Source organism: Rhinichthys klamathensis, unplaced genomic scaffold, assembly GCF_029890125.1.
Source record: "Rhinichthys klamathensis goyatoka isolate OS25496 unplaced genomic scaffold, OSU_Roscu_1.1 h1tg000011l_1, whole genome shotgun sequence".
NCBI lineage: Eukaryota > Metazoa > Chordata > Actinopteri > Cypriniformes > Leuciscidae > Rhinichthys > Rhinichthys klamathensis.
In genome coordinates, this window is record NW_026606564.1 from 4,992,496 (window position 1) to 5,014,986 (window position 22,491).

At 38.6% G+C, this 22,491-nt stretch overlaps 1 protein-coding gene across 1 annotated transcript in view; it reads right to left on the minus strand.

Annotated features, from left to right (window-relative positions):
* Positions 1 to 4,241: 4,241 nt before the first annotated feature.
* mpp7b (MAGUK p55 scaffold protein 7b) overlaps positions 4,242 to 22,491 on the minus strand; it is a 69,509-nt gene continuing 51,259 nt past the window's right edge. Inside the window, exons 10-15 of the mRNA XM_056264707.1 lie at positions 20,917 to 21,081; positions 16,595 to 16,675; positions 11,043 to 11,136; positions 8,366 to 8,474; positions 7,602 to 7,745; positions 4,242 to 4,996 (exon numbers count right to left, since the gene is read on the minus strand). Of these exons, the coding sequence (XP_056120682.1) occupies positions 4,817 to 4,996; positions 7,602 to 7,745; positions 8,366 to 8,474; positions 11,043 to 11,136; positions 16,595 to 16,675; positions 20,917 to 21,081 (773 nt within the window). The 3' untranslated portion in view covers positions 4,242 to 4,816. The remainder of the gene's footprint in view (positions 4,997 to 7,601; positions 7,746 to 8,365; positions 8,475 to 11,042; positions 11,137 to 16,594; positions 16,676 to 20,916; positions 21,082 to 22,491) is intronic.

Here is a 22,491-nt window from a genome sequence, read left to right on the forward strand (position 1 = left end):
ATACATTTTAAATAGAGTAAATTATTTGTGTTGTAAAATGTAAGATCTCAAGGTTTACATGAAAAAAGGGTTCTAGTATGGCTCTAAGCTTCTGAGGTTTGGCAGTAAGGTGTGCTGTCCAGAGGAAGGTGTGACCCCCAGGAGACCACCAAGACAGCAACATAGTGTCGGCGCAGATCCGGGCCACATCTGGTACATGTGGATTCCACACATGTAGCTGTCTGAGCATTTATGGCAGGTGTAGTACTGAATTATGTGACCCTAGTACACTCAAAAAAATTATATGTTGGCTTTAATTTTTTTTTTCCGTCAACAGGTTCCACATAACTGGGTTACGTTAAACAAACATAATTTGTTCATGTAAATTCAACATCATGGGATTAAGTTAAGCGACCCAATTTAAGTAGTTAATTTAAAGGCTTTTAAAAATATTTTTTATATTCATTCATCCATTAATATTTAATTTATTTTAGTGACACATAATTAAATTGATAGACTATAGCTAGCTATTTGCTAGCAGTAGCACATATTAGCATCTTAAATGCTAAGATTTACTTGCTCCTTCAACCAAAGCAGAAGAAAGTAAGTAAATCAGTCCAGCCAAACAAAATGCTCCACTCTTCTCCACAATGGTAACCCACTGTAATTTAAATGGTTCTAATAATTCCAATGTAATTTAACATTAAACACAAATACACACTATCAAGTCCTCCTCCCCTTTTCTAATTTTCTCAAAAAAACATAAAATAACACTTAATTTCAACATTTATTCTCTCTTAATTCAACCATATGCAAAGCATGCTGGGAACTAACAAGCACCGCCCAGTTTCAGTTAATGCACCAGATTGATAATGCAAATCAATCATGTAATCCAACACAAACGGATTAAGTAAACTTAAATTTTACATATATTTAAGCAGATTGAACACAATCAAATTAAGTTCGGGCAAAATGGCAGTTGGCGTCGCACTATACTGCCACCCTCTGGATGTAAGAATTTTTTACTTAACATAAATGGTTTGTGTTTAGACAACGCGTTAGGATTTTGTACACATGCTGGGTTGTTTCAACCCAAAGTTGGGTCAAATATGGACAAACCCAAATGTTGGGTTAAAAATGTAATTAAAAAATGTAAAAAAGTGAAAATTTAAATTACATTTTTAACCCAACATTTGGGTTTGTCCATATTTGACCCAACTTTGGGTTGAAACAACCCAGCATTTTTTTTAGAGTGTACTGTTAAGTTGAGACATAATTACGTGGACCTTAATAGAAAAAAAACATTTCAAGTCAAAAAACACAATTATTATAAGTAAGCCAAATATAAATATATTATGTAAAGTGCACAACCTTCCTAGTTCATTAGGGTTAGGATTATGATTGGCTATAGGTCAGATTAGCTCAAAACAGCACCTAGGGTCACAGAATTCGGTGGGCACAACACCGATTCACACAGAAATCAAAGAAAATAAAAAAACCTGCAAGGCCTAGAGCGGCGTTTTTTAAAAGAAAAACTTCTTTCAACCTGGGCGCTGTGTTTTTAGAATGCCGTGTCATGAGCAAGCGCAGCAAAAGACCCGAGACGCGACAGTTAAAGGGTTAAAGTGTGTTTAAAAAAACATCCCACTATCAAAAAACTTCATCCCCGCGTGATTAGATTTTGTAAACATGGAATAGTTAACTTGATTTCACTGCTGACCACAAATGGTCGTTTTGTTGCAGAGAGGAAGGCCTGAATGTGATGATGGCCAAAAGCCTGGCTATAATTTGGGAAGCGTTTTGACATTGGGGAAAAAAGTGTGCTTTGTTTTACGAAGGTACATTAACATTGTTCTTACATCGCTTCTGCTGCTGTATTTTGAGATAATCAGGAAAGCACAAATCTCTTGTTCAACGTGAATTATGGTAGCATATTTAACTCAATCAGTTATTTTAAACCCTTGTCCGCAGCTCTATTGGACTTGCCATGTTTTTGTTGGCATTGTCTTTGTGTGCATGTGCGCGCATGAAGTATCCTGGTCTTTTTAACGCACTCGGGCCTCGCTGTTCAGATCGCCTTTTAATAGCGATGACGTGAGCCCATGAAGGAACCTGACCTCTCATAAAGCCACAAAGCCTGGGCTGTCTACCCATCCAACTCCTTCACACAAAACCACACAAATACAGTATCCATCTCTACATCCAGATTTATCCGTTTCTATACTGCCTCTTTCATGTCATTATACGTCAGGTAGAGAAACAAAACATTGATTGACATTTACATGAGCCATGACTGACTAATAAACTCATTTCTCATCCACCGCAGATACATGGAAACGGTGAGAGGAAAACGACAGTATTTAAAAAGATGTCATTTCATTAATAAGAAAGAGGTCCCTGAATGTAATAGCTCAGCAAGTGGTGTCAGGTGTAGAGAGCGCACAACGAAGGCGATATAAACATACTGTAATTGTCTTTATTTTCATTCACAAACTGGACAATACTGGACAAACGAACTGCGGAAAGACAGGGCTTATATACTCCGAGAACGTAATCACAAGAGAAACAGAACAGGTGCGTCGAATCAGGGATTATGGAAACTAATTAACAAACAGGGAAATTAACTATGAACTAAGGAAAACGGGAACACAGAAACTAAACAGAAACAGAGCATACATGTGACAGGTGGATTGCTTTTTCTTTTGAATATGTATTAGTTTTAGGGTAGGCTATGTGTTTACACGACAACGATATGCTGAAAACAGAGAGGTTTTTCCTTTGGGTTTTCCGCATACAGACGGTACAACCGTTTTGTTGTTTACACGGAGACCATTTTCAAAAACTTGCACCTTGAAACCCGTTTTCAAAACCCGTTTTCGGGCACCCAAAACTCAGTTGCCGGCCAAAACGCATAAAAAGTTCAACGGTGTCGTGTAAACAGCCCCTATAACTCTGCGAATAAGGTTATAACGTAAAACTTTGCATGCGTTTTGGCCGTTTATTTTGGGTGCCTGATTACGTAAACTTTTGAAAACGGGTTTCTGAGTGCAAGTTTTTGAAAACGGTCTCCGTCTAACAAAAGAAACACGAATCTCTGAAGACGATGACGTCATGCACATGTGTATTACGCGTTCAGTCTATAGTGTTTCATCAATATCTCATGGCCAGGCAGCAGAATACAGCGTTTTTAGTCGTTTTAATGGGGATCGTTTTGACAATGGTGTTGTCTGTACGCGGAAAACTCAAAAGAAAAGCATATCGTTGTCGTGTAAACGTAGCCTGACTCTGGTGATAATGCAGAAATATGGCCTTGCAGTGTCTATCAAATGATCCAAATCAGCTAGAATTCTGTCACATCACTGTCTAAAGAAATTATGCACTTGTGCCAACCAACTGAAAGAGGTATATGCAACAGAGTTGCTGAATATTTTAAACCACACCATTTAACACATTTGCCTGATACGATAATATTCATCCATGCATGTGTGTGTTTAGATGTCAGTGTTCAGATCAAATGTCATGTCAACATCATAATTTATCACAGGCTTCACAAATCATTATATCAAAATGTAACTGGTTCGGTTTTTACCACATTTTTTGACGGGTCCTGTTTGGAGCGCTAAATTACATTCATGCAGCGAGTGACAACTGCATTCTACAACCGAAGTGACTGCCTGATATTTACAGGAGTAAGAACCAAATTATATGAGCGAGTTTGGTTAATGTGTGGTTAATATGTACCATATGAACTGAACCACAATCGGTTTCACATATGAAAGTAGGAGTGAAAGGCTTAAAACAGTTGAAAATACTCAATGCCTCAAATGCTGAATAGTTTAGAATAAAGACACAACACTAAGTCTTGATATTTACTATCATAATCTGTCACTTCTTTAAAAAGATTCTGACATGCCACACTGCAGGTCTACTCTGCTCTTCCTTTCATTCATTAATTCATTCATTCACTGGAAGGTAAAGGCATGTATGTGTGGAGTTCTGTCCCTCATGCTGACCCGGCAGCCATCCAAGGAAACCCCAGGAACTCTCCCGTTACTCTTTAATTCTGCTTTAATATACTGAGTGCTGGTAAAAAATCAACATCCTCTTCCTCTTCTGGCTTGCACTGGAACAACTAAGGTCACCTTGAGCAAACGTCTTCCTCTTAACTTCCAACTCAACTCACCTTTCCAAATGCATTGTTTGAGAAGAAATGCTACTTTTTTAACCTCACTTTGTATACCTGCAACCGTTAATGCTCTTCAACAACGCCAAGGCATTTAAATCACTGCTGAGTTCAATGTCAGGAACAAATCTAAATTTGGATTGGAACTGTTTGTTACAAGAGCTACCTGGATGTGTTTCAGAGGTCTAATCCAGAGTTCAATCTTGTAGTCACAAGTTACGAAAATAAAAGAAACTGTAGTCCTATTCCACCTCACTTAAACCAAATTAAGAACACATCTTTTTAATGGAAAATCCACGTCTGTAAGTTATTAAAACATAAAACACGAGCCACAACAGTGCAAAAAGCTATTTGTGTATAGAAATCATTCAGTAATATAGCATAATGTATATCATTATGTAGGAATTAGGGGGAGATAAAAATTCTTTACAATTACTTGTTTCTCAACGATAACAAAACTGTTTCAACTTCAGTGCATTGTCACGAGTTTCGCGGTTATGAATGGAGTTGATTCATGACGGGCCAGCGCACACTGCTTATAAGCGTATAATTACAATAATATGGTGTGCCATATTTCTTATATGCAGAAAATCTCCAAAACATAGTCAAAAGTTATTATGAGTCTAAGTGGTCCAGTGAACATGAATTGGTTTCTCAGACATGAGCCCATGTATTTGGGATCCAGCGAGTCTCTGTTTCTATCTTTGTGAGTTCGTCTCTCAGCTCGGTGAATGCCATGGCCAGATCGTCATTGATGATCACTTTCTCAAACAAGTGGACGTATTTATTCTCCATGGCTTGGGCACTGGAAATCATGTCTTGAAAGTCCTCCTCCTGTAAATAATGAAGAAAATGGCCATGCATGAGTATAATATTACTGTATAAAGGCCTGATATTTATGTGGTGCATTCATGTCGGAATTATCGTAATCATAATTACGGTAATTCCAAAATGGCTTGAACGCACTATTAGTACACTCACCTAAAGGATTATTAGGAACACCATACTAATACTGTGTTTGACCCCCTTTCGCCTTCAGAACTGCCTTAATTCTACGTGGCATTGATTCAACAAGGTGCTGAAAGCATTCTTTAGAAATGTTGGCCCATATTGATAGGATAGCATCTTGCAGTTTATGGAGATTTGTGGGATGCACATCCAGGGCACGAAGCTCCCGTTCCACCACATCCCAAAGATGCTCTATTGGGTTGAGATCTGGTGACTGTGGGGGCCTTTTTAGTACAGTGAACTCATTGTCATGTTCAAGAAACCAATTTGAAATGATTCGAGCTTTGTGACATGGTGCATTATCCTGCTGGAAGTAGCCATCAGAGGATGGGTACATGGTGGCCATAAAGGGATGGATATAGTCAGAAACAATGCTCAGGTAGGCCATGGCATTTAAACGATGCCCAATTGGCACTAAGGGGCCTAAAGTGTGCCAAGAAAACATCCTCCACACCATTAAACCACCACCACCAGCCTGCACAGTGGTAACAAGGCATGATGGGTCCATGTTCTCATTCTGTTTACGCCAAATTCTGACTCTACCATCTGAGTGTTACGATAATCAGTGTGTCATATTATGCGATTTTGACTCCTAAATTCTTGTTGTGTTGTGGATGAGAAACATGTCAGACTTCCTTGACCAATCATCGCTTGCCGTCTTTAATGACATGCGTGATGTCATCGAGCAGGCGGAACTAACGACTGACTTTCGGAAACAAGAGCATTAATAAACAATGGCTACCAAAGCAAATGTAATTTCACAGTAAAATACTGTTCGTTTTTGGGCGTGAACAACAACAAATCATCTTTTGATTTACAGTTAAAAACGATAAATTTAAATTCCCAGAAATGGATCGTGAGGTGTGACCTTGCTTTTCATGGTTTTTCATTGAAATAACTTTTTCATCTTAGTTTTTTTATTTTTAGTTATTTACATGTTTCAGCTTATGTTGTGAATTTAATGTTTATTACATTATTTTAATTCATATCATGTGTTGAATGTCAATGAAATATACTTTTTACTGTAAATTTAAGGTCAGTCTGTAAAAGTTAAAATGCTGCTACCATAGTTTTTATGGTAAGGATCTGGCAACCACGACTTCCATTATTTTACTGTAAATTTCACCGATTTTTAAAAAATTTGTTTACACAGTGTACAACCCAATATTCAATACGCCCTCAATCGAATCAGTATTAAGCACATCATCTGATGTGGGTTTAATACAACATAGGGATCAACAAGGCAGAATAATACAAATATAATGCTGATGGTTTTTATATCACCAACATGAGTGACATTTGCAGAATGTATGGCAGAAGGGTTAGACTCCACGAGCTACAGATGGTACATTTACGTGAGATGCCATGCTTTTGAGTGTTTTCCTCGTTTCGGTCAGCCTAGTGAAAGGAATTCCTCAAGTTTAAGCTTTAATTTATGTTCTCTTACGTATATAGTCATCTTGAAGCATTTAGAAAAATAGCCATGACAGTGAAGTTACTCATACAGTTCAGTGTATTTAAGTGTTCCTGTTAAATTCATTCAGGTCAATGGTCAGTATGAGAAATGTTCTTCCTCAGCTATGACATTGTCCACTATTTTTAACAGTGAAAAGACATTTTTACACAGAACCCAATGATCCAGATGGTCCAAAAGAACACTTCTTGTCTATAAATGTCTTTCCGTACCTCAAAAGGTATTTCACTTTGTGGTTTATGGATTATAAAAATGATGTGACATTATGCGTCAGACTGAACTGGCTTGGATTGGAGTAAAAAAAAAAGTAAAGAAGACAGTAACAACGAATTATTCCACTAAATCATAAAAACTAGTGATGTCCAAATGTGTCTTGTTAAGGTCAGTGCTCAGTGCAGTCACACAGGACACGTGTGTCCTAGGTTAATATGGAAAGATGAGCAACATATTTGCACCCAGGAGCTTGGTAGTTTGTAAAACAACATCCAGGTGTGAGAGAGATGACCCAAGTCTTTTATAAGACCCTGGGGTGGACTTAGGTGCTCACACTCACAGCATGACACAGATGGGTCTCAGCAAACCTTCTGCCCAAGCCTGAAAGAACCTCAGTTGGGAGCGTAAGAAGACAATCCTGTGTGTACTCATGGGGCACACCTGCAGCCCACCCTGGAGAGGTTTTTAAAAGGGACCCTTTCTAAAGAGGTGCATTAAATGCCAGAGAAGCTGATGTACGGTCAAGACGATGGGTCAGGTCAGAGCTTGTCCATCTCAGCTGTGAACTGAACTGCCTTAGGAAGGTCATGCATTGGGAATTCTCCCAATCCATTTTTGATCCCACATTGATTCCACATTATATTAAGTAAGGAATAATGCTGGGCAACTGAATTATTCGAAAAATAATGCACACCCGAGGTGGTAATAGAGATGACAAGAAACTACAATCATTTTATCTCTTACCGTAAAGATTTTTGTGACCGTTTGCTCATTCTGACTTGCCAGAACCTTTGCTTTTCTTCGGCTCAGTCTCAAGCGCTCGATTGGTGGAGGCTTCACAAATACAACATAGGGTTTAAACTCAGAGGAATATAAGGCTGCTATGGTCTGTTAGAGAATGGAGAAAGAAAAAAAAACCAAACCACAGTGAACAAATGACACCTATTCTTCAAAATAATACAGATCGTTGCCTGGTGTGAATGTGTCCATGTTATATCGTAACTGTTTCATTTCAAACCAATTTTCTATGGTATGAAACACTAGACACAGCATCACCCATTTGCCCACATAGTAGGTTCGTTAATACAGTGAGAATGTTTCTATAAATGTTACAAGCTGATGAAAAATAATCAGACCACAGGAAATGTACCAACTGGAGTAGAGCTGACAGAAGCTCCCCGTCCAAAATGACATAATTCCTGCCCTTGAGTCCGTGTTCCAAAGTCAACAAATATGACATGTAATATAGGACTCCCTGGCTCTCGCTCACTCCGTTTATCCCTGTTTCTCTCTTTTCCTCTTTCGCTTGTGCTTCTGGACAGAGGCACAAATTGCGGTATTTGTATCATACACTGCATGTGTGGTTCTTTAATAATATGAAATAAAATCCACTACAAAATATATTCTGAAAGGGGCCGCTGTTGTCGAAGACCAACGGGCGCAGATCCCTGATCCAGCGCTTCTTGGCGCTCACACACCCTGCCATTCACGAATGATCTTTGACTCACGTGTGGTTCCACATCCAACAGGCACACCTTGCTCTCCGCTATGACCCTGCGCACCGAATCCAGACTCGTACCGTAGTAGTTCCCTTTATGTTCACCATACTCCAAAAATCTAGGTGAAAAAATTCAGAGAGCATGAAATATGGGGAATATAGACATATTTATAAGCTCTAATAATTTAAACTCTTTTACATGACTGTTTTGAATAACATGCTATTAAATAATAAGATGACCATAAATCATTAGAAAATAAATGACAATTTGGAGCATGCAAACATAAATCTCCAGGTGATGTTTTCCAGTTTGCTGTTTCCAATATAATCAGTGCAATATCATCCATTCATCCATAACATATTTCAGCAGATCATCCTTCCAGATTTTTTGGCACAGTATGTGTTATGTATGTTACACAAATGTAAATAAAAGCAACCAACTTTTGAGGGGTGGTCTTCAAAGAATGATCCCAAATTAAAATGCAATGCTTTCAATAAGTGTGTCATATTTGCATAAGAAATAAGACCGTAAATCATTTTGTGCCTCCTCTGTCATGTTTCTTTTCGAAAGTCAGTTGTGCTTCTAATCCTGTAAAGTGAATTAGAATTGGAGAGGAGAATTCACTAAGAATGAATTATGCCTACTGATAGCGCCATTTATTTGTACATGCTGCAAGTTGTTTGACTCCTGAATCACTAAAGGAATTATGCAAATCAAGTAACAACACAAATTCGGCATAACGCATTTAATTCTAAAGTGTAAAGTACTAGTAATGACTCAAGTATTATCAAATCCTTCAGAAGGAATTACTTATTAAATTGGAACAGTATTCTGAAGTGAAGAGCCATTCCAAGTCATAATCGAGTCCTTACTTGTGGGTTACTATGATCTTCACTTTAGACATACTACATAGAACCATATATTTCCACAAGGTACGTTAAATAAATAAATCACTGTATAAGTTAAACATTTTCAGGGCATTTGAGGTATGGATGATGACTCAAAATGTTCCAGTAGTCTCCATGACTCTCTAATGATTCAATGAGAATTGTGGACTTAAGCTGCCTTCTCATTGTTTAATAGTAATAATAACGTGGGGGGAAAAAGATGTAATGTTCAGAGGGATGATGGAAAATTATCCATAGGAGTAAGGTCCCGAAAACTGCATTTAAAAATTTTAAATTTAACTCTATCCCCTCCAAGATTTACCTTAAACAAATCGAGCTTCATTCATTCTTTCTTATTGTTATTGTATATTTCTGAGCAGTTTGTAAGATATTTGAACAGTAAAAAGATGATCAAAACATAGATCAAGTAGATCGAGTCCATCAACACCCTCAAATCTTGCACAGTCGTATAAATCTAGGTGCATTTGGCATTTTTCTCTGTAAGGTTATAAGGCAGTTTTGATTTGTGTGCTGTTGAATGTTTGATGATCATGTTAGCTTACTATCTGCTCCATCTGGTTTATGCAGACCTTCTTTGCTTGTTTTTGGATCAGGAGATTATGTATTCTTTCAGAAGATGCGTAATAGCGCCCCCTACCAAACAGTGAAAACATCAATTGTTGGAAGAACTTGTCAATAGCGGGGAAGCGTAAATAATGCAAAAGCATGTCAATGGCTGGGAAAGAGTTAAAATTATCCATAGTTGTAAGATGACTGATAAAATGTACTATTTATTAACAGTTTCCCCAGCTTGTCTGCTATTACCAATTGTTAAAAGTGGTGAAATGTTAAAGTAGTTGTTAAAATGTTCATTGCCCGGCATTAGTTATTGATTAGCTTCACATTAATTATAGAACAGTACTTAGTTTCTTTATTTTTTGGGAGGTATGAAAAAGACTGTCTGATTAGCAGGGCCGTAGCTAGGAAAAGGTGGGGTCCCACTCGATTGTAATCGCGGGGGTCCCTCCGAAAGCCAGGGGCCCCGAGAATCTTCACCACCTTTCTCCAGTATTCAAAAGTGTTACTCATTACCCTAGTAGATGGTTTCCACTGAAGTAGACGTTCCTACTGCTTGAGTTCTGGTAGTAACTTTGGGCTTTTGCCTTTGGCTTCAAGGCATTTGTATGATAATCAAAGATGATGGTAATTCAGAGGAGTGATGCAAAAAGCAGTCCGCTTTTCCTCTCTCTAGTGCGCCTCTCTGGAAAGTTGGGCTGTCTGCTCTCTGTCATTCCTGTCTCACTTGCTTCTTTCCCTATGTCCAACTAACAAGACAAAAAGTCATTTCAAACCACAGAAGGCTCTTAAAATATCCCCCAACTTTAATATAATGTGACACTGTTCACGGACACATGCTTTTGAGATTTCCTCTCGTTTTTGAGTGAAAATTGGAGAAAGAGAGTATTTCCTGTCAATGGTTGTGATCTGCGTTTTAAGCATTAACAAGGATTAAATGTGTGATTTAAATTCCAGGAGCATCTTTAAAGACAGGAATAATGCAGTTGGCTTCTTATAAATGCACTATTTAAAGTAATTTTCGAATCATTATTTTGTGGATAAAAACAACCAGGTAAAGTGGTAGATTACTAGACGTGTTATTTGATTTTTTATTTCAGATTATAATCTTCCATAATTGCCCACTATAGTAGGTTTAGCAAAGTAAAACAACACAACCCAAAACTAGCTTCTAGAATAAACTACAACATGGGCTGGGTACCATTCATGAGTGTTTAGCTTACTTGTGGTTGAGGATATCTTTTTCAAAAGTGTGTTTGGAGACAAAATGGTACTCCACCCCTTCTCTCTCTTGCTTTTTCTGCTCCCGAGTGGTATCTGTTGAAATTTAAAAAGTCTGGAAATAATCAAGTGTCTTAATGCAATCCAAATCAAATTAAACCAAACCAGCTGATAAACAGGATCTTCAGACTCATTTGCAGATCCCAGAGACCCTGATACGCATGTAAAAATAAAAGTAATGTTGAAACTAACATGTGATTTTTTTCTTCAAAATATTTGTAATAGCTTTCTCTGACCTCAAAACTACTTGTCAGATATCTTTATTGGTTTATCCATCTTGTTTACCACAAAGTAAAACAAATGTGATCCATTTTAGTAACATTATTTCTGTTTAGGGTCCATTTGATCCCAGAAAAGAAGTGAAAAAATGCAATAAAAGACAGAGTATCATAGCATGTGTAGTTCATTGCATTTGTTTATCTTTTATATATAGTGTGCCTGAGACCCCAAAGATAAGTAATACAGTATAATATTTTTCATAATGGACGATAAAAGTATCAAGTAAATCTCATGAAATTAGGAAAACACATCATCACGCTGATACTTCAAAGTCAATTCAATTGTTCAGTCCTTAAAATTGCTTTGGGGTCTCTGAGACCCTAAACAGAAAATAAGTGTTAAAAACAGTTTACATGTACACTTGTGTAACGGATGTAGGCCAGTAAGAGCTGTGCGTGTAAACCTCACTCCCCTTGCAACAAGAGGCACACTAGCGACTGACAATAGAGGCTGTGGTCTCAAGCATCCTTGTTAGCGCGCCCGCCTCCCAAACCCGCTCGGAGCAGGTCTAGTAGAACCGATCACACTTGCACATTTCTACGTTTATTTTTAGAGAGATAATTGACATTATAAAGAAATCATGGTGGAGACCTTTGTGAAAAAGAAGTACACTTTAGCATATGTTTAAAAAGAGTAATGTTTTTGACACTTAAAGGAGAACTCCGGCGCAAAATGAACCTTTGGTCTAATAAAACATTGGTACCTAGTCAACCGTTCTCTGAGATTTGTTTTCATGATTATCGAATGTAAAGAGTTTTATCTCTAAAAACTGTTTAGCGTACAACGCTAGTAATGGGGGCATTTAATAAGTAAAAAGAAATCGCTAGTTAATACCACTAACAAGGCTCAAAATAGCCCCACACAAACACAGTAACACAATTAGGGTCCCTACATGCAAAACGAAGCATTGAGAACTTTGTAAGTGTACAGGCCGTTTAATAAGAAGATATTTTATAAAGACAGTCCACTTCGTGTATACAGCAGGAGCCATCTTTGGAAAACAGTCTCGACTAGTCAAACCACGAACGCCGTTCATACAGTTCAGAAGTTCACTGAACTTCATACAGTTCAGCTCACTTAGCACGTGGTCCGTGGTTTGACTAGTCGAGACTGTTTTCCAAAGATGGCTCCTGTCTGTATACACGAAGTGGACTGTCTTTATCTTTATCTTCTTATTAAACGGTCTGTACACTTACAAAGTTCTCAATGCTTCGTTTTGCATGTAGGGACCCTCATTATGTTACTGTGTTCGTGTGGGGCTATTTTGAGCCTTGTTAGTGGTATTAACTAGCGATTTCTTTTTACTTATTATATGCCCCCATTACTAGCGTTAAACGCTAAACAGTTTTTAGAGATAAAACTCTTTACATTCGATTATCATGAAAACAAATATCAGAGAACGGTTGACTAGGTACCAATGTTTTATTAGACCAAAGGTTCATTTTGCGCCGGAGTTCTCCTTTAATTGCACATTATTTATAATTAAATGAGAATGTTTTATACTGTTCAAATTTATACTAAATACAATTTGTTTGACCCAATTCAGTAGGACTTAAATACATCTTTATGTGTAATTTCATAATTATTTTTTTGTCTTTAAAATATGGTTAAAGTGTACTGTAAAATGTACTGACATGTTGACTGTTTTAATGGTATACTAAATTATGCATTAATGTCATGTCTATTGAAGCTTGTATGTATATTTAAACTTGTAAACATATATTTGTAATTATACAATTTTAAATGCAGTTGCAATTAAGTGCATTTAAAATACAGTAAGTAAATGTTAATAACACACTACAGTTAAAATTATAATCAAGTACTTTACATGTGTTTTAGTATGTTAGTCAACACAGAAAATACGTAAAAGTATATTATATTATCGGCAAGTACATTTTTTAGACAAAACATTTACACATTTAAGTTTAGAAGTACACAGCAAGTGCACATTTATTAAGCGCACTTCTTTTTCACAAGGGAGGCAGAACTGTCTCTAGTAGCATGTGTCCAAAACTGAGCAGGGGTTAGGTAGTAAGACCCTTATTAAACTAGACTGAGTCACACAGAAAATATGCTCAGAGGTGAGCTTAACAAGGCCTGAGGAGCTCATCACACACCCTAACTCTAATTGTCCACGCGTCCTGTGCATATTCCAAAATAAACAATAAACTTTTACTGCCACTGGGGGGGCAAGAAGTCGGGAAGTCGGGATTTGTGTGTGTGCAAATCACACAACAACTTTCTGTTTATGAAGCCCATCAACAAAACACTGTTCCCAGTCGTGAAAAAGCGAATACAAGCCCATTTGAGTGAGCCAGTTTTGAAGTATACACTTCATTTACACATTTACGGGCCAGCAGGAGTCTGTTAAAACCTTTTATTCCTCTGAACTAGTGATCACAGCTGTTGTGGTTGTCATTAGCTGTGACGCTCATATTGATCCTAAATCACTGCCACCATCTTGACGATCGATTTTGGCACTCACTACTCAAGTGTCATAAATCAAATAAATGTACGTGTCAGACAAAGTTAGACCCTAACCCTGTTTTGCTACAGTTCGGAAGCTTGGAGCACAGTCAGAAATGTGGAAAGCTGCTAGTTTGAGCTTCCAGCGGGGAGAAACAGGCATGACGAGCGCCAACCTAAGGCAGAAAGATGGCCTTTTTCCAGAATAAGGAGAAAAAGTCACACGGCTCCCTCGATCACTGCATAGACAGTCTAGCTGTTAGTGGCTGTGATTATCCTGTTCTTTCATCGCTCTATCGCCCCCTGTCCACATCGCTCTTGGACACCCAGAGTGGCAGTGAAAAACTGGTTCTGTTCTCATCTCCACTCTGGCAGTCTAACACAGCTTTAGGCCTCAGTGTGGAACATTTTGATGGTCTGCCTACAGATTATTCATGAACATTTACAAGAGTGTGGAATCAAGGCAATAGTTTTGCTTTTAAGAAACAGGGCTGTTCTTGATTCTTCTTTGTCTGTTTGCTTGCTTAGAGGCAGCGTTATATGTGCCATTCAGTGTACCTGTATCGATTTCCTTGTAAATGAATGATTTACCTATTAAATAAACATTTGATGAATTCATTTAAGTACCTGCACCCGAGACTAGCTGTAGATGGTGGTCTGATTTCGGTGGCAAAGGAACTGGTGCAATTTACATGAATGTGAACTTGGGTCCGCAATTGTTCAGGAAGTATAGTAACAGGTACATGCACCTTACCTTGGATATAAGCAAGAGTGGGCATGCAGTGTAATCTTGCATAGTTAGTGCAATCAGAACAGCAACTGAATGCCTCACAATCCTCTGTCTCCTCAAAATAGTCCATTTGCAAGTAGCAGAAAGTCCTGGTACAATCACACTCTGAATCAAACCACAGCAAACGTGCCCAGTGTGAAAACTCCCTAAAGCCAAGTCAGTTCACGTGGCGGCCAACAGGTATGTAGACAAACGAGGGTGCTTGCAAACTAGTACTTTTTGGCAGCAGAATAAATGGTAACATCTTTTTAGGAGACCGCTGATTGTAAGCTATTCGTTTGCTGCTTTGACTGCACACACTGTGCGTTCCTGGGACAGCTTTCACATTGCAAATGTTTCCATGATTCCATGCTCTACTTCGAACTAAACTGCCAGTGTGAAAGCCCCCTAAAAAGGTGGACTGGGGTACGGTTTATGTGAACGTAAACCTTAGATGACGTACGATTTTGTCAAGTTAAGTTTGTGCTCACTCACTTTCATGACAAGCGAGACTGACGCACTGCAGGCAGAGAGATAATTGTGTATCTCATTTCTGCTCACCTCCAGCAGAAACTGTCTCCCATGTTCTTTCGAACCTTTGAGGTACATCTGGGGCGAATGGACGCCAATGCTGTGTAAACAAAACCAACATTTTACTCCAAAGCACAAAACTGAGGGGAGCAACAGTGGCCCTGTTCCAAATGACACATTACATGTGTACTTATAGGGCCCTATTTTACCGATCTAAGTGCATGGTCTAAAGCGCACGGCGCAAGGGCACTTAGGTTGTGTCCGAATCCACTTTTGCTAGTTTAACGACGGGAAAAATTGGTCGGCCCACGCGGCACATGGTCTAAAAGGGTTGTCCCTATTCTCTTAATGAGTAATGGGTGTGTTTTGGGCGTAACGTGCAAAAAACAATCAGAGTGTACTTTCCCATTCCCTTTAAAAGCCAGTTGCGCTCGCGCCATGGCGGATTCGCTATTTACATGGCAGGAATTTGCAAGCGGAAAAACTGAATGCTTCTCCAGAGAGGAAACGGATCTGCTTTCGCGCTTTAACCTCGCACACAAGCAGATCCGTTTCCTCTCTGGAGAAGCACTCAGTTTTTCTGTTGAAAAAAGTAGCCGTCTATTTCAGTTGCCTCAAACAATTCAGTTGCTATTTAAACAACGTGGCGCAGGACGTAAAATGATAACTGCGTCGGGCTGAAACTAGCAGAAAACATTTGCGCTGCGCCTGGCGCTGCATTGCGTCGGGTGTATGATAGGGCCCATAGTCTTGTAGTCTTTTGTGAAGTCCACAAGACCGTAGGGTGTCCCAATTGTCATTTTAGGTTTCAGAGGGATGCTCACGAGTGCCCACTTTGCGGTCGATATGCGCCCTCGATGCACTGGTGCGAGCTCCGCAGAAGACTTCTTCCCGACAGTCAAAGCGGTGTTACGTCACAGTAGTGCGGACTCGTAGGAAGACTGCAGGGTTCCAATTGGGATGGAGCCAGTATCTATTTTGCAGTCTTTCTCCAGGGGTTAACAGCTGCCACTTGATGAAACTGAGCTTACTAAAACTAATGTTTCCTATCAGCATTAAAATCTAACAACAATGACGTCATAAATGTGCTTCTTCAGCACAAATTAAGTTATAAGCTGCAATTTTTAGGCTGGGCCAGCTAATGCACAAGCATGTTAAGAGTAAACAAGCAGGTTATGCATCTTTTAAAAAAGGCGATTGTTTTTAATTTAGCCCTGTTTTTATTCCCTCTATATTATTCCCATTCATTTTTCTATGAGTGGTCTATCTCATTCTCTCGACAATGATTAAATTATGAGTAGCTTATAGTTTGGCTGGTGACAGTTTCCCCAAAACTGAACTACACTTAAAGCAGCTCTAAAGAGGTTTACACACACAGGTCTTATTGGTTGTTTGTAAAAGATAAATACTATCTGGTTGATTTATTGCACAAATGCTATATGAACTCACATGGCACAGTTACACTGAAGTGTTCTGGGTCAGAGAGGAGAAGTCTTCTCTTTAACTCGTTCACACCAACTCCAACAGGCCCTGTTCAACACACATACACACACCAGCAGTTTATCACTAACCAATTAATCAACAACGAGAAAGCAATAAAGCAGCAGTCAGCATTCACTGAATAATTCATTCAATATAAACACAAGCTTATCTAAATCACCAGTATACATTTTCATCACTTATGATCCCTGTTCAAATATTTTCTCTTTTATCTTGCGCCCAATATAAAAGACTGCAGACTTGGCTGGTTGAGTGGTACATGAACAACTTCAGTGAAGTCCTTGTTTGTAGGCGGACATGTACTCTATTTAAATGGACTGTCTGGGCCATGAAGTGGCCCATTATTCCAACAGGCATCTGCTGTTTCCATCACTGGGACGCAAGTATGAGGATGATGGGGTAATGCTGCTGTATTGATTTCAAGCTGTGGCTCCCGCCACTCGCACCCATTCCAAAACACAGATCCAGTCTCTGCTCTGGCCTGAGCATCCCCAGAAGGTAAAGCCATATTACTGTAGTGAAAATGAAGAATCTGTCTGGTGCCCACTCAAGAGAGACTAAAAGCCAATGTCTGCCAGCCGCAAACAGACAGGATGGTCCCTGCGGGTGCATCTCAAGAAATCAAAGTATGTATGCAATCGCTACACTGGCTGCGATTGGCCTTCTCGATGTGATTCAGGAGTGAAATTCCTGCCATTCTGATAATGCATGAAATGCCAATTCACCTCACGTTTGGCTTTTCGAAGCAAACGAGTTTCACAGAGTAAGAGGAAAGAACCGAATCGCATTGAAGTTGAATATGAAAATATTAAACCATCTTGTTTGACCTCACGTGAGCTTTCTGCCTGCCCTCGTAGTCATCATCCACCAGTGCTCATCTCGCAAACAAACCTGTGGGTTGATGGTCTTCGAAATATTTGTGTCTGTGGTCAGTTGAACAAACACATTAAGGAAGATACAGTATATTTTCATTCCGGGATGTCTTTTAAGTTATAGTTCTATATGGCATTCCTAGGCAAGCAGCGATCATAGAGTTAGTCAAATTAGACGTTAACGTTCTGTATCCATGGCCAACATAAACTCATGAGAATGACATACATTACAAGTGAAACTAGTCATTTGTGCAACAACCTGCTCATTTGAGATGAGCAAACTGCTTTGGTGGGCTCAAACTATTGTGGACATCTTGTTTGTCTCATATAAAAAATAAAAAAAAAGACATTAGAAAGTTCATGATAAAGAACTGGATATGTAGTTTAGAAAAAAAAAAAAAATCAATGTAAAAGGATTTTCTTTAAACAATTATCATGAATTATTAATTTATAAGTATCAATGTTTTTTGGGGGGAGTCACATCACATGTTATTTAACAACCTGAACTAACCTTGCTTTGTCACAAAATCAAATTATCAAATATTTTAAGAGACTTGCTGACCTTGATGTCAAGGGGCCTGTTAGACAAAATAAATGCAATTTTATTTTTATTTATTTTATTCATTTATTATAAAAACAAGTTGTTTTCTTCATTATGATACCAGGATAGTTACATTACCCTGACATTTTATGCCCCAAAAACTATATCAAAATGCATATTTAAAAAAACATTTAAAAAACATGCTCGTTATAAAAGAGATAGGTACAATTGTATCTACAAATGTATTATTATCTATGTATCAATTACATTTGAATGTATTTTCAATAAATTCATATATAGAACAAAACTATTAACATAAATAAAATAAATAATGTATAAACTACATAACATTTATATATAATACATGTCATGTCACTGGCCCAAATTCTCCTTGTCTGAATCCAACATAACTCATCAATGGTAGACAACCGAAGTTCTGACTTTGCTGAGATGATTTAACGTCTTTGAAATAAATCAACGCAGTCCTTGAACACATTGGCTCTTTGGCCAGACTTGTCAAGGCTCACTTGAAGTCCTTCAATACTGGGAGAGAGTTCACAGTGCTCCTGTACGTTTTCTGTTGTTTGTTTAGGAAAGAAGTCTTGCATTCACCTACACCTTGCCAACAGCTGTTCTCACCCCTGATATATTTCAGAATTAATGCTCTAAATTTACCACAGGGACACATTTTTGATTCAGCAGTGGATAAAAAAGTGAAAAAGTCAGAATGATCTCACACGCCTCATCGAATTTCTAAGTAGAATATCATGCATTCGTAATTATGTAAACACCAGAGCAATGATGACGTTTTAGGCATACAGTTACTACTTTTATGACAATAGAAATTCGACCTGCCAAGACGCCATTCAATTCAGAATATTTATATATAGATCCTCAGCAACAGAGAAGCTGAACTCCCATTTCATTAAACTCCTGATAGCTCTGGATTTCATGCTTAATGGAATGTCAACTTTTGATTATGGTCATTTTCTTAACTCTTGCAACTGATGGACTGTGGCAACAGGGAACTTAAATGACATAAAAAAATAGTGTGTGGCTCCAGCTGTATGAAGATCTTTCATGTTTAGATAATAAGCACATATTCTGTTGGCTCATTTGGAGTCTGCCTTTGGGAAAATGACTTTGAGGTGAACATTTTGCAGACCCAGGTCTACGTCCAGGCAGTACAATGAAAACAGATACATCCATATGTTAATTTAACCTTCCATACTTGCTCTTTCTCTACAGTATCTTTATTTTTTTACTGATACAACAGGAAAGAGTGTTATTAAAGCAACAGTTCACCCCAAAATAAGAATATGAACACACACACTCACATACATATATATATATATATATATATATATATATATATATATATATATATATATATACACTCACCTAAAGTATTATTAGGAACACCATACTAATACTGTGTTTGACCCCCTTTCGTCTTCAGAACTGCCTTAATTCTACATGGCATTGATTCAACAAGGTGCTGAAAGCATTCTTTAGAAATGTTGGCCCATATTAATAGGATAGCATCTTGCAGTTGATGGAGATTTGTGGGATGCACATCCAGGGCACGAAGCTCCCGTTCCACCACATCCCAAAGATGCTCTATTGGGTTGAGATCTGGTGACTGTGGGGGCCATTTTAGTACAGTGAACTCATTGTCATGTTCAAGAAACCAATTTGAAATGATTCGAGCTTTGTGACATGGTGCATTATCCTGCTGGAAGTAGCCATCAGAGGATGGGTACATGGTGGCCATAAAGGGATGGACATGGTCAGAAACAATGCTCAGGTAGGCCGTGGCATTTAAACAATGCCCAATTGGCACTAAGGGGCCTAAAGTGTGCCAAGAAAACATCCCCCACACCATTACACCACCACCACCAGCCTGCACAGTGGTAACAAGGCATGATGGATCCATGTTCTCATTCTGTTTACGCCAAATTCTGACTCTACCATCTGAATGTCTCAACAGAAATCGAGACTCATCAGACCAGGCAACATTTTTCCAGTCTTCAACTGTCCAATTTTGGTGAGCTCTTGCAAATTGTAGCCTCTTTTTCCTATTTGTAGTGGAGATGAGTGGTACCCGGTGCTCTTCTGCTGTTGTAGCCCATCCGCCTCAAGGTTGTGCGTGTTGTGGCTTCACAAATGCTTTGCTGCATACCTCGGTTGTAACGAGTGGTTATTTCAGTCAAAGTTGCTCTTCTATCAGCTTGAATCAGTCGGCCCATTTTCCTCTGACCTCTAGCATCAACAAGGCATTTTCGCCCACAGGACTGTCGCATACTGGATGTTTTTCCCTTTTCACACCATTCTTTGTAAACCCTAGAAATGGTTGTGCGTGAAAATCCCAGTAACTGAGCAGATTGTGAAATACTCAGACCGGCCCGTCTGGCACCAACAACCATGCCACGCTCAAAATTGCTTAAATCACCTTTCTGCCAATGGGAACATTCTGACATTCAGTTTGGAGTTCAGGAGATTGTTTTGACCAGGACCACACCCCTAAATGCATTGAAGCAACTGCCATGTGATTGATTGATTAGATAATTGCATTAATGAGAAATTGAACAGGTGTTCCTAATAATCCTTTAGGTCCGATTTGTAAATGATTCACTAAGTCTGAAATCAGAATGTTCTGGTTCACAGCTCACTGGTGGGGAAGATAACCAATGATGAAAGATGCCAATTTTGGTGTGAAATATAGCTACCACATGAGTTTTTTTTTGGAAAGGTTTTCATCAAAATATTATGTTACTTTTGCACAATGGTCTGAAAACATATGATGAAGAATGTAAGGTTTTTGATGAACTATTTCTTTAAGCAAGAATATTTCTTACCAGTTAGAATCACAAGGCGGTACGGCTCTTCAGGGTTTCTCCGGTGAGGCAGAACCTCCTGATATATTGGTAAATGGATAATGGCATGTCCTTTACCCATCTTCTGCCTCATCTGTTGACTATTGTTGTCCTTCCGGCTCAGCCGGAAACTTCTCCTTAACCCAGCTGTGGGAAGGGAGAAAACTAAATTAATTAACTTAAAATCAATACTTGAACTCTTTTTTAGCATTTTTTTATTGATTTGAATTGGTATGACATAATATGTCAGGCTTGATTTTATTATTTTTTCTCTTATATTTAGTAATGTATTTATAAATTACTGCATAATTTCCTCAAAGTTCCTACCAAGTAAAGTTGCCAAAAATATTTGGACAGTGGTACATGCATCTGCTTCTTATTAGACAAGTGTGTTTGTCTGGATCATTATTGTAAATTTTAGATAGCTGTCAATGTCTAGTTTTGCTTTGGAATTGGTTCTTGGAACCTGAAATCAGACAAGAGGACCAAAATAGGGTCAGCAAAACTGAGAAATTAGAAAACTTAAATAAGAGAGGTATTCAAAACAATAATCCAGGCAAGACCAGCTGTTTGGTAAACCTCTGAGAAATGCAAGCATTCAGTGAACAAAGAAAATCAACAATGTGGTAGTCAGAGGAAACCATTAACTATGAAGAAACCCCTTCAAGCACCTGTCCAACAGGAGTATTCACCAGGGTGCAGGAGATTTCTCAAAGCCTATCCGTGTGATGGAAGATTAAGTAGCAAATTTCAAGGACAGTGTTTCCCAACCCTGTTCCTGGAAGCCTCCTAGCTGTTCACTTTTTGGATGTCTGTCTTATCTGACACACCCATTTCAAGTCTTGGAGTCTCTACAAATGGGATGATGAGTTGAATCAGGTGTGTTTGATTAGGGAGATATCCAAACCGTGTAAAGTTTGGAAACATTGCTCTAGGATATCAAGCAGAACTGATTATTGTAGACCACGATTAAGTGCAGAACAGGATGGACACAATGACTTGTACATACCTTACTTGGAGAGGCTAACTTACAAGAACACAGGCTTCACTATAGCGGTAAGGTGGAGTAGTCCACGTTCTACAGCTTTGTCATGCTGATGTTTTGTGAACTGCAGATGAGTTATCATGGCCAACTCAGTGATTGGAGCATTGAAGTCCCTTAAGAACATCATATTAAAAAAGTTTGAGAAAATTTGGAAGAGCTGAATCCCCTTTACCGAAATCGGTTAGGGCCAGTCCTGAACAATTTAAGTCTTGCTCGGATCTATTTCCATGCAATCAAGATATGAGAAATCTCAAGGCATTGAGGAAATGTGAAGCACATTGTTCCAAACTTGGACAAAGTTCCCTTTCTATAATAGTTTTGTGGACAAGGTACTTAGTAATACACATGTTGTCAAGGTATTCTGCTAAGCATGTCCCAACTGATGAAAGTCTGGAAGACTGTAGTAACCTGAAAGACTGGGAGACCGACCAAGTCAATTCATTAACTGGTTCAGGTAGAGCTATGTTTAATATTGGCTAGTTTAGTTCTAGCTCCAATCAAACAAAACTGAA